The 13,929-nt window shown below is 41.7% G+C and overlaps 1 protein-coding gene across 2 annotated transcripts in view; it reads right to left on the reverse strand.

Annotated features, from left to right (window-relative positions):
• Positions 1 to 1,036, reverse strand: part of cnot4b (CCR4-NOT transcription complex, subunit 4b) — a 35,644-nt gene extending 34,608 nt beyond the window's left edge. For both annotated transcript variants that reach the window (XM_080421439.1, XM_080421440.1), the window contains exons 1-2: positions 963 to 1,036; positions 361 to 619 (exon numbers count right to left, since the gene is read on the reverse strand). In XM_080421439.1, coding sequence (XP_080277565.1) covers positions 361 to 528 — 168 coding nt within the window. In that variant the 5' untranslated portion in view covers positions 529 to 619; positions 963 to 1,036. The remainder of the gene's footprint in view (positions 1 to 360; positions 620 to 962) is intronic.
• Between the last annotated feature and the right edge of the window lie 12,893 nt (positions 1,037 to 13,929).

Genomic DNA, 13,929 nt, shown 5'->3' on the forward strand with positions numbered 1-13,929 from the left:
CCTCTTTTGACCTCCAACCTCATTGTGAGCTTGGAGGTCCATTCAGCTGTTCTTATCAATGCTGAACAAAACCTCCTAACTAGATTTTTTTTCTCTTTTTCGTTTTTTTCAATTCCTGAAAAATTAACATTTTGGAGTTAGCTGGTTCCCGCCGGACAGCAGAGATATAGTGATTAACATGGCTGAAAAACACACAAGTATGTGTGTGTGTGTACACATCTGTGCGTTTGCCCATGTGTGGGCGGATCTCAGCTCGTGCCAGATATAAGAAGGAGGGCTCCAAGGAAAAAACAGCTGGGAACAGCGACAACTGAGGGGAGGGTGCAGGGTTTGCGAGGCGGGGGGGGGGGGGGGGTTTACCTTCCTGCAGGCGGGACAGAGGCCGTTCTCGTCGGTGCGGATGCGGTGCCAGCAGAATCGGCAGATCTGGTAGCCGCAGGTGCAGGGGAAGAAGTTGACGTCGTCAATCTCCAAGGGTTCCATACACAGCGGGCACTCATCCTCCCTGACCTCGGGGCTTCGGGACATCCTATGACACGACGATGACACGCAGAGCCTGAGGCAGGGATGTTGGCGAGGGCAGGGCGGGGCCGGGCGTCGTCCTCTAAGACAGTGTGATCTAATATGAGAGTGACGACACTAGCGTTGACTCCCATTGTAAGAATGGAATGTGGAATGCGGAAATGCTCGTTCTCAAGGAGGAAGTTCCAATGTTTGGAACTACAGCCCATAGCGGCCCGCTGTACGGCGAGATCAAGGCGCGTCGTGACTCTCTCCCTCTATGGGTCTGCACTAAGAGAGCAGAGTCAATTGACGTGTATGGGTGTCACGTGCCATTTTAGTTGACTATTAATCGTCTTAAAAATAAGTGCAACTAATGATTTAATCGTGTTTTTGGCATTGAATATTGCAGCAAAAATCATAGATTCTGATGATTATGTAATAATTGTGACAGGCCTTACCTAGGTGGGGTTGGCGAGAGCAGGGTGTCAGCTTCTAAGAGAGCAGATTGATGACGAGGAGGCTGTGGGGGGGGGGGGGCTGAGAGGGGGTGTGGGGTGGTGAGAGAAAGGGAGAGAGACAGTCAAGTAAGGTCAGGCTTTATCTTGTATGGCACCTTTTTGAGACACAGGGAAATTCAATGCATTTCACAGGAAACATGATAATACATACAGCGTACAATAAGAGAAGAATGGAGCAGATTTCCATACAAATGAAAACCTCTTATTAACAACCCGTCAGTGCATGAGCATGTGAGGGGCAAAATGTGACATCCGAGCTCAGGGAGGGCACAAACCATGCATATCAGATGCCACAATTTGTTTACGTGACATAATTTTTAAAAGGTTATTATAGACTAGGGTAGAGCAATATATAGATTGATATCGTGATACGGACTAGATATCGTACCGTCGTGATTTGTCATTAAGCGTCGTCTTTTCCTGGTTTTAATCACTTATGCCTCATTTCCTACTTTCCAAAAAATCCCCAAATTGCAACAAAGTGTGTGCTTTTAGTATGCATTTGTGAGGTTAACTATGAAATCAATATGAAGACACCACCAGCCACCTGTCTAATGCTCACGTCGGTCGGTCGGATATAACAAATCAGATTCTCTACATCGCTGACTGTATTTCCAGGTAAGAAGTAAGAACCAGTCAACAGGCTTGGTTTTCTCTTGTCTAATGAATTTGAGTCTTGTTAATTGGCTTATCGTTTCCAGAATCCGCCAAGCCACTGTGGCCCGGACGATGAAAAGGCTCATTTCCTGCAGTGACACAAACCACAAACAATTGTGAAAATGTTTATTTTTAGTATTATGTAATATTATGAAAACAACAGCCTAGGGGGGTGTTATCCGGACTATATTACTTAAAAACTAAATCCAGTATATTATTCACGTGAGTTACCTTATTTATGAAAAACACAAGGCGGTATAATTTGGACAGGAGAGATATACAGTCTGGTCTAGCTAACCCAAAACATACAAATTATGAAATGCAAAAACAGAGATTTATGAAAAAACACAAGGGGGGGTATAAGCTGGATGACAGAGGTATATTCTGAACCTCATTTTATACCCCGGTCCCTGGGGTATAAAATGGAGTAACCCAGAATATACCCCAGGTTATAAAACAGGCTAGCCCACTTTATATATGTATAGGTTGGCGGGGGGTATACAGTATAAATTCTGTCCCTGCACTCAAAACACCAGTTCATACCATCTAAAAAGATAAAGACTGGGCTTTTCCGCACGTGATTGTGTGGACCTTGTTACTGCAGGGGAATGATGCGTTTCAGTTTTGGGGTGTGCGGATCAACGCTCCGGTTTCAGGAGGAGTTGTGGATGGAGGAACAGGTGGACTGGCTTAAGTGTTAAGGATTGGGGGTGAGATTGGAATTGACCGGTATGGCCCTGGCCCCTGGCTCTATATTCCTGTACAGCACAACGTAATGGACCAAAACCAACGGAGCGAGGCCAGAGCACACGAGCAAACTGTTAATACCTGCTGAACCAGCCAGGTGGACTGTAGCATTCACGTCAGGTAGAAACCTTGTATGTCCAAAGAAATGTTAACTTTTCAGGAAATGGAAAGAAAAAGAAACTTCCAATGGATCCAATGTAGAAGTCAAGTCACAAGCTCTTGGTAATACTTTTCATTGGTTAAATATTTATAAAACCCCACAGAAAGACATTGCACTTTCAAACAATTTACTATATCTTGCATGTCATAAATGCATAGTTCGGCAAGTCAGAGACACTGAAGCTGATTTGAGTAACAGAGCAAGGGCTTCAAACTTTCCATGGAACACTACTGTGGACTGCTATTATGTTATACTATTATACTATTGTTATACCCGCTATTGTTATTGCTGTCATTATAGTTGTTACTTGTGTTGTTGCTTGCATCTCTCGTCCACTACCTACAGTACACATTCAAAAGATGTGTGATTAAAAGGCCTACTAAGACTATCAGTAAGCAGAAGAAGCCAATGACTGACTCACAAACAGAAATGATGTGTGGAGGAAGAAGGGAAAAAAACAGACAGATCCCAGGGCTGGAACACTAACTTACAAGCCTTAATATAATCTGCTAATCAAATCATAGACCCATAGGGGAAGAGAATCATCATATAAAAGTGTCATGAAATCACCACAGCAGGTAAGAAGGCTCAGCTAATGAGCTTATTAAAAGTGATGCTTTACAATCCAATAAACATGTTTATTAACTGCAAATGAGTCACAAGGAACACTTGGACCAGTCAGAGAGGAGTTGAGACGTTTTCAGAATGTTTGTGCCAAAGGCGAAAAATCTCAAAGCACACCTGTATTCATGGCGAAAATAGCTGATCTGCTATCAAATAAAAAATAAATGCATTAAAATAAAAAAGACCTTACGATTTAGAGTCTATAACGCGCCTTCGGATTTGGTAAAATAGTGTCGACAAAGTGGTGCTGTAGTAGATAAAAGAATAATTCATAACCATTTGTATAATTGTAAATAGTGCAACAATAACGTGGTTAACTTGTCACAAGGCACACCTGGACTTGCCTCATGGCACACTAGTGTAATAATAATTTATAATTGTAATTTGTACCTTTGTGGTTCTTTTGCGGTATTTGTCAAAGAATATTTGCATGACTTGCATGATACCCTTCCCAAGTATCAGGAGCAGTAGGCGCTACGGGAGCAGCGCCCCAAGGAGCAGTTAGGGGTTCTTGCTCAGGGACACGTCTTGGGCCTGAAATTTAACCCGGGGCCGCTTAATTGTATGGACCCATAATACAAAGAAGGGCCAGCCCTGTCCTTTAATTGGTAGTAAAACGGATATCGCAATGTGATTTACATTAATGCATGGGTAGGCATTCAGTTAATGGACGGAGAAAATTACCAATATTCCCATAGAGACCCATTTCTGCCATTTTGTGCTGGGAGGTGCACTTTGTCTTGGCTTTGTTGAGACAAAGCGTTGGTCAGCAACACTGGTTCAACTTCAAATGCACAATGCTCACAGTTTTGCCCACCGTTTTGCCTCGGTTTAAGTTTCAAGAAAGGCTTAGTCTTGGTGGTTTGAAGGAATGTCCTGTAAATGGAAGTAGGGTTGGGCGATATGGACCAAATATCACAATATTTTTCTGCAAATACATCTATTTTGATATAGTCACGATAACATATCGTGTAAGGATATATTTTAAAACCAATTGTAAAATAATTAAATCAAGGCATCTCAATGTGGGCTTGTAGATTGTTGAGCTTGAAGATTGGTTATCGCTATTTGACAATTTTTCTAAATTAGGTTTAAATAATAAGGCTTAAGTGATAAAACCAGGAAAAGACACTTATGCCATATCACGATGTTACGATACCTAAATTCCCAGACAATATCTAGACAGTCTCATATCACAATATTGTGATATATTATCAACATACTGCCCAGCTCTAACCGGCAGGTTACAGGTTTGAAACCATAACCAAAGTAACAATATAGCAACAATATAAACATTGGTAACTAAATACAAATAGGCATCCTTATCCTGTATGCATTCATTGCATTGTCACAGTAACACACATAACTGAAAACTACAAGCAGAAGTGCCCTGGCTAGGTAGTGTTTTCCCCACGAACTAACAAATCTACAAGGGCTAATATTGGTCAGGCCCTAGTGTAACTGATACAGAGTAATGATGCAGTGTAATGTATGGTAGTACACTGCATCAGTTACCATACTTTACACAGCATGATTTGTGTCCAAAGTGAGCTCACTTGCTCTCTGTCCAAATGTGTCAACATTTCATTCATGTTTGGGGTTGTGTGTTGATGTGGTCTGCAACCAACTTCCGGTATACCTTTACTGCACTTTGCAAATTAACCTGACTGACTCTGATTATCGATGTGGGTCCTGAGCTTCACCAAAGGGCCATGTCAGGAAGAGAAACCAGTGGAGAGGGGAGGGGGGGCGGGGATAGAGAGGAGGAGAGACAGCTAAAAATATCACAGCCCTGTCCTGAACTTGGGAAAGGAGGGGTGGAGCCAGCCCAGAGTCGCGTCCCTTTTAAAGGAAGTCCAGGCGGAAAGTGGAAGGGTCTTTCGGCCCTTCCCCACTACTGCCTGCTCGACATGTATGGTCACCCAGTCCTTCCTGCTGGGCTCATGTGGGGCCACGACACTCACAGCGGAGCTGCACTGGGGGAGCCAAGTGCAGATCTGGGCCGGACAAACCTGAGATGAGGCTGATTCGTGCACGGTGTGTGAAATTAGCAACAGCCGATTTAGCAGGCCCGACGTTACTGCGTGACACAATGCTAGCTGCTGGGCTCCAATGCATAGTACCTAAATACTTACAAAAAATATGCAGCTTCTGGAGAACGATATGGGACAATGTATTAATATAGTGATATATTTTGCAGCAGACCACACTGTTAAAGTCAAAAGGTAATGCTACGAAATCGCTTTGGAGAAATCTGTCTCGACTACTGATCCAATAACAGCTCCATATTAATATCCGCTGCCTAAACCATGTGCAGCACGAGTGCATGAAAATAGAAAAGCATAAGCAAACGCATGAGTCAACGTGTGATGAAAACATAGCACAAACACGAGGCAATAAAGACCACTGAACTTTGAGCTGACATGGTGAGGAACAGGCTTTTGTCAAGATAGAGGGGCCACAAACTAATCAATTCTATCCCTGGGTGAGGAGAGGAAGTCACAAGTAGTAATACAACCTATAGTCGATGTCTATAAGGAAGTGCAGCAGAGCTTCAGATAAGGAGTTTGTTTGTTTAGTGCAGTCACTGTCCTCTCAAATGCATTTCCATTAAAACTTTGCTGACCCTTCCGAATAAGTACCGCTATATTGCAGAGCTCTTCAGTTCTATGCACATTTTAATGAAGTTTTATCCCATATTTTAATTGTTGATTGGCTGATCACACTAACTGATTATCAGAATCAACTCAACGTGCAACTATCGATATTTGTTCAAGTGATAATTATACTGATTACTTTTTTAAATTAATATAATAATCAGGAAGCACTTTTTTGAAAGGGAAAAAAAACATATATACAGACACACACACATATTCTTTTTTTAAATCAACAAATCAACGCAGAAAATGTCAAATAGACTTTAAATACATTGATTAGTTTGATTAACTGTTGCATAGAAATGATGTCAAAAGTCCAAGATTCTGCCATCGTCTAACAGAGCCCTTGAAATCTTTCCAAATTTTACCACAAAATCAGAATCAAACACTTTTAGTTTCACCACGTACAAATATGCTAAAAACAAATATGGAAACACGAACATGAACCAGCGTAATTTCTGGTTCACATCTGCTGCAGAGCAAAACAAAGCTCTGGGAAACTGAACAGGGACTTGGTATGACACCTTCTGGAAACCAAGGACTACCGTTAAGCACAAAGCGACCAGTAGAAAAACAGCTGGATGAAATTAACAGAAATGTCATAATTATCATCATTTCCACGTCATTGTCCATACTCTTAAGCACTTTCAACGTGGTATCCCTATTTTGGGCATTTAGGGCAAAGACAATTAAAAAAGATTACGTTGTGGGCTTGCAGATCAGCTATTTTAGCTATTTCTGAAAAAAATTGAATGTTATGACCAGGCCATAGATAGTACAGTAGTGCTAGTAGTGCTTTGTAAATCCTACTATAAAATCACACAATCCTCATCCTGCTCGAATGCCCTGTCATCTGCATTATTAGCACAAATAGCTTAGCTGAAACAACGTAAACAAGGGCTTCTTATGGTTGTGGTAAGATTCAACTTCAGGTTGTAAATGACCGGGTTGTCAGACACAGCCAGCAGGGTCAAATGAGCAGCACTCCTCTCCAAAAGTTGCATATAGAGCATACTAGTTTATCAAGTTATTTGTTGTTACATATGATCTGGCCTGTGCAATTGTTACATACAAAGCCTAAAAGGCAAACCAAAATAAATGTAAATGTTATGTTCAATGCCAGAAACACATCGGAATTATGTATTAATCCAAATGTCCTGATCATGACAGCCCCTAGAGACATAATTTTAGATCCAGTTCTGGAGGGCAGCCAGTTATCCAAGTCAGGGATGCTGTAAAGAGGCAACCTCTTTCCTGTTGCGAGCTGACAGACAGCCTTCCAATCCCATCCCTGCTTGGTTATTCAGCTCAGATGGGTGAAGTGAGGACAGCAAACAGCTCTCCCCCCTGCGTCACGGCACACAGCCAGGCACAACACTGCCTACTCATCCATGGACTCTCAGCTTCACCCGACTAAGCAAGCCAGCAGCCATATTCTGTGACACAGGTAGCCTATGTTCACCGACACCGACAGAACAAAAATCTGCGCACTACAGTGACAGCATACAATATCAAAGGCTTACTGTCTGGGCCTGAAACACCCAGCTCTGCAGCAAACATTACATTCTTTCCCCCACACATATTCTTTTCAACCCTTCTTTGATTAACAGAGGCTTGTTAGCGAGTAACGACACACAGAAATAGTCTCTGGTATTGCGAGAAAAGCCAAGCTGGGTGTCGCCTGCAAACAAGAAAACTACTAGCAAGTCATACTTCATAACTTTTGCTATTGGCTTCCACATATATCAGTGTTGGGTCAAGCCTGAATCAACACATTCTGAGATTAGCCTATCAGTATGTTGTTGCCTCGTCCTGCGATACAATTTACCTACTGAACTGAACTGTCAAGTGTACACAGGCGAATAAAAAGGCATAAGCAAACAAGGTCTTGTTCTTTATAAGAGAATTTCCCGGACACCTAAGCAGGATAAGGCAACAGGAAAGACAAAGAAAAAAGAAAACAAGGCAATCGAGATGAGATGCTAATTATACATGCTGCCCGTGCAGCAATTTGCCATGTACAATTGTGCACTAAACAGAAATGTGCTGCAAATGAGCTATGCTTCCAGAGCATCCCTCTCGAGTCCCTGTAACTCATCATAAAGTCCAAGAGCCATGTGACAATATGTCACAAGTCAGTAAGTGAAAAACAAACATCAATAATGCTGTGGGTGAGCCAGCGACACGTATGTGGAAAACAAATTGAATGACTACACAGAGCCTCACACATTTTAGTGAGGACACAAAAAACTCCATGACAGAATAGGCTATAATTGTGCAAAGTGTCTCTTAAAAAAAGAGGTAAACAAGAACATGTAAACAAAGCTGTAAAAAAAGTGTCAAATTCTGAGTCAGATTCAACACCCGGTGGCTCTCTCGACTGGGATTTCAATACAGTATCTCAACTAAGTATTGCTCCAAGTGTAGGCAATAAAAGCTTAGGAAAAACATTGTGTGTGTATGTGTATGTATGACTATGTTATATATATATATATATTATACACACACACAGACACATTTTCCCACTGTGACAGCCCAAAAGAAGAGGAGTCCAATAATACAGGCCAAAGAGAACAGAGTACCAGAGGGAAGCTGAGAAGTGACGATTATGTAAAACTATTGGGCCAAGTCAGCCTACACCACATTAAACCATGGTTGCAATACAATTTCATACAAAGAAAATGTAATCTGCAAGTTATGCGTCTTTAGTGTAAGCCACAAAAGGTGTTGTTTAAAGCCACGTCACAGAGCAGCTTGCTTGTTATGGCAAGAAACATATCCTATGGGAATAGTGTCAGGTATCAATACAGACCCAAGGAAGAATAATGTATCTATGCCACAATACAATACAATACAGACAGACAGAGCCCTAACAAACTGCTGTGACAACCTTTGGCACATTCTCATGCATTGTTGAGATTCAAAGCCAGTTACCAACTAGTACGATAAGAATGTGTCAAGAATGCACACATTGCAAAACTCAAGTGACAGATTTGAAAACATGATGAAAAGCTATTTGCACTGACTGTGGGAATTGGCTTAATTTCTTTGACAAAACCAGGAGTTGAAACAACAACCATGGTTTGACCAACCCGTTTGACCGAAACTGGTCACGGCCTGCACTTAAAACATAACTCCAAACCAAAGTAAAAATGTGTGTGTTAACCAGCAAACACATAAAAAATGAGAAAGGGGAGACAAAAATAGAAGAACAATCTGAACTCATCTTCTGCATCATTTGTACTGTCAGTGTCAAGTGTGTCAAAAAAACATCTAAACGCTATACACAGAGGTTCTCAACCAGTGGTCCGGGGACCACCAGAGGTCCTTAAGGGGGTTGCAGGTGGTCCCCAGCTAAATGATGGAGTTGGTAACCAAATGGACACTTATTAGAATTTAAATTTAAATCTTATGTAAAATGAAACCCTTACGGGTCCATTTTACGCTCTCAAGAGTTAAAAATAGTTGTTTTTGATCAACGTTTGTCTGTCATCTCTCCTATGATACCACATTAACACAGCATGGAATTGTTATTGTGGACCAAATCTTATCCAACAACAAAATATTCTAAAGTCTTGGGTCTGAGAGGCTAAATCTCATCAAATGGTGAAGCCGTGGCTCAAATGCCGGATAAATAATGGACCTAAAAGGGTTGAAAACCACTGCTATACAACAAGGAATGCTGCAGAAACCTCACACATTACTTTAACTCAATGTCAGGTGCCTTGGGTGACGCAGGTCGATGGATGCTGCAGCTGGCTGGTGAGCCACTGGCTAACTAGTGAAGCTGCTGGGTTGAGCTCGTTACACGGACATTGGTGACAAATACAATTGTGTGACTCCGGGATTCGCTATTCGTTTAATCGACGTACTACGTCACGTATACCGTTATCCCTTTCTTTTGTAAATGAATCTTTTCACCAATAAGCTTTAGCTTGACATCCTACCATTAAATTGACATAAAGTGACAGTTGATGTTTCAGGTGTAGCCATCAGATGAAATAAAATGCTACATATAAGTCCAAAGGTAATGACATGGCTGTAATTTCCAGCGATGTAAAGTACATTTACTCAAGCACTGTACTTCAGTACAATTTAAAGGTATTTTTACTTTACTGGAGTATTTCCAATTTCCAATACTTTTACTTCTACCCCACTACATCTCAGAGGCAAATATTGTACTTTTAGTACTTTTACTTAAAAGTATAAGTAAAATATCTGAGTACTTCAACCGTATTTCAACCTTAACCCCCCCCCCCCCCCATCGTAATAGCGAACGCAGCGATCGCTTGAGTCACCGTATTCGATGCGTCACGAATATCAGTGTGACACCACTGTCTGCTTGTAGTTTGCTCACCAGGGTTGCCATGTCTGGTTATTATAAGCGACTTTGGGATTATTTTTCTGCTAAGTTGCTTGTAAATACTGGTGGTTGCGGTTTTTTGGGCTTGTTTCTTAAGTGTAGTTGCTTATCTGGGTTTGTTTCCTAATGTTGTTTAAACCAGTAGTTCTATCTAACTTTTTCAGGTCAAGGACCCCCAAATGAAAATGTTTTATGCCATGGACCCCCCCACCCCTCACATACAAGATTTGTTAAAATATTCCACTTCATTTATGTTCTACAAGCTCGTAGCTTGTAGATCGGCTATTTTCAAATAGCCAATGCATGTAGGTTTAAAGGGCGAACGGCTCGCTTCTTCTGGGATTGTTTTCCTAGACCGGGTTGCTTGTTTCTCTCTCAAAACCTGGCAACCCTGTTGCTAACGTTAGCTGGCAGGCTAGCCCTTGTACACTTGTACTGTAGTAGCTGGTCGTGAAATTAAAACACGTACTAAGTTAAACTATCATTACCCCTATGCCACCACACGGACCACCGCGGCCCACGGACCACCAACAACCGTGGTGTCACACTACAGACAGCACCTCCACAAAAGGGTGTCACAACAGTTCCATGTAGCGTTGCCAGGTTGTGAGAGAAATAAGCAACCAGGTCTAGGAAAACAAGCCCAAAAGAAGCAACTTCTTCGGTCACATGAGCACTTTAAACACCTATATGCGTCGGCTATTTGAGAATAGCCGATCTACAAGTTAACAACACGTCACGATGTGAGTGTGTAGATCTGCCATTTTCAAAAACTCTTGCAATGTGGAATATTTAGGAATTGTTTTTAAACATTCTAACACAAATGCTCCCTGGAACACAAAACGTCTATGAAAATAAGAACCACTGGTTTAAATAATAATTTAAAACGAGCCTAAATAAGGAAGTACACTTTAGAAAAAACAAGCCCAAAAAAAACTTCAATGAATTGAGTACACAAGGACCCCAATGGAAACAAGCCATAGTGCTTTCTTGGGTTTAATCCTTTATAGAATCTTTGTAGAATTGTGCTTTTTTTTATAAACTGCTAAATAAAGTATTCAATCAAACTGCAACCACCAATTTTTACAAGCAACTTTACAGAAACAGAAGCCCAAAGTCGCTTATAATAAGCGGATATGGCAACGCTGGATCCATGTACAGCGCGGCCTTGCCTTCCTCCCGGCGAAGCCTGGGACTCCGTTTACCCAGAGACCCGACGCCGACACCGACATGAACGGTCACTCTCTTCCTCCAGACATGGCCTGGGTCGGGTGTAACTAATGGAATAATCGCTTCGTAAATGCCGAAGGGTGTGTTTGAAAATGTCAAGTATTTGCTCGTTTGTCTTGATTCAAAGAATACATTTAAAAAAAGATAACATGAGCTAAATGATGATAGTTTAGTAGTGGGATACTCACCCTGCCTATTATATCTAGCTGGGAATTCCTCCTCTCCGGGACAATAATGGCATCCAATGGGCGGGGGGGATATGTCGTTATCTGATCTAAACTAATTATGACACCTGTTATAGATACGGATCAAATACAGCTTGGTTTTCAAGAAGACACCTGCAGGCTGCAGCCTTTTCTCTGAGCTTTATGTGGGTGCTGGCTACCTAATTCTACCAGAAACCACCATCTTACATTAGGAGAGAAGGGGGCCGACTGCTCTACTAACTGAGTCGGCGCGTATTGGTCACAATGTTACACATGGGTGTTGTAGTCCAAACTAACAACTATGGTCACAATTTTACGGATGGGTGTTGTAGTCCAGTGGTTCTCAACTTGTGGGTCGGGACCCCCAGGGGGGTCTCCACAAGATTTTTTGGGGGGTCCCCAGATGACAGTAAAATGACAATTTAAGGATTTTTGAGACATTTTTTATACAAAAAAAACAAAAAGAACAAAGTCGATTACTGCATCAAATCAATAGTACTCAACAAACTATACAATAAAAACTGGTCAAACATTGGCCAAATGTTTAATAATAGAAAAAGGATTTAAAAAAAAAAATACAACAGATTTTGGTGGCATTGTTTTCTCACTCAACGGTAAACAAACCAACTTACAGTATAAGTGTATACAGGGTATCTGCACATTTATAAAGCAACGTTTAAGACAATTTTAATACCTCTAAAATAAGATAATAAACTAGAAAAAGTGCTCCTCGGCGCACAGGTCTCCGCCAGGTCAGGCAGGTTATTGTGGGCCAGCAATGTTTGGAATTCGGCCATCAGGATGGAATATGAAAAATCGGATCCATCTTGATTGAATAGAAATAATGTGTACCAATTTACACAGATTGTGCAGTTATAGGTAAAACATGAATTGGCCTGTTATAGCGCCACCATGAGGCTGATTTGAAAATTCTCAGGTGGCATTTCTTCCACGGCCTGGGAAATGGACCCTTCGCTAAGCCCCACCCACTCCACTCTGTGACTGGTGGTGCGAAGTTAGTCACACCCAGGCCTGGCAGCACCTGGCAAGCTCTGCTTCTCACCCATTGACTTGCATGTTAAATGATGGCGTTCCCCTTAAAAATAATCGATCATTTCAGGAGCAAGAGCTTCAAAATCTCTTCTAAATCTAGTCAACAAGGCCTGCAGTAGGCTATGCACTGGACAAATGTGCATGACATTATGTCAATAAACTAAAAACATGGGAAATGTTAGAGGGAGTAATAGCAATGGATACACGATGAACTTCAACCTGGTGTTTGCACTTTCTCCATTTATGGCCCGTACATCTACATAAACGTTCATATTTCAAATATAAAGTGCTTATCCCATAGCCACGGATGTTAAATTTATGTACGGGCTCTCAGAAGTACCCGTATCATCTGTATTGTTCAATAAAAAGCATTTTAATCTGATCGGTGGCTGATCTGATACATTATGAGAAAATGGCCACTGATCGGATTAAAATGCTTTTTATTTAACAATACAGAATATACGGGTACTTTTGAGAGTCCCGTGCATAATTGTAACATCCGTGGCCATGGGGTAAGCACTTTATATTTGAAATCTGAACGTTTATATAGATGTACGGACCGTAAATGGAGAAAGTGCAAACACCAGGTTGAAGTTGATCCATGACTGTAACAGGAGTTTTCATGTACCGCAGGGTAAGACTGCAGTAGCAGTTAGTAAATCGACGAACAAATGAATTAATAAACTTTAACGTGCAGAATCCGAAACAAGCAGCGCTGTGTATTTTGTTACGATTACGGTGATTAGTAGCCTATTATTGACACCACCTGGGCGAGTGAGTCGTGTAACTTTCCTGACGTTAAGTTCAACAACACAGCCATGCAGCATTGCAGTTTAAGTGCAGATTTCAGCTTGGGAAAAGCAGCCTCCAACGGGTTTGGGTACGTGGTTCATAGTCACCATTGCGTTATCGTGGTATTCCTATTCTTGCTATTATGTTGCAAATGATTGTGTGTGCGGGCGAAATAACATTGACAGCTATGGCAGGTGACGAAAGCTTGCCAGACCTATGCCAGGCTAACAACGGTTGCTAAGCTGGCATTGGACAATCGCTTTTGGGGTGGGGTTTAGCGAAGGGTCCATTGCACGCTGTGTTCATGATTTGACGCATTTTGTTCAAAACGGAGCACTGCTGCAAACTTTGGAAGCCAATCTTAGCCAATCAGGATGGAATATGAAAAATGTGAAAGAACCGTTTCGTTTCCTCCTGG

The sequence above is a fragment of the Gymnoscopelus braueri genome (assembly GCF_963280865.1).
Source record: "Gymnoscopelus braueri genome assembly, chromosome: 23".
Taxonomy (NCBI): Eukaryota; Metazoa; Chordata; class Actinopteri; order Myctophiformes; family Myctophidae; genus Gymnoscopelus; species Gymnoscopelus braueri.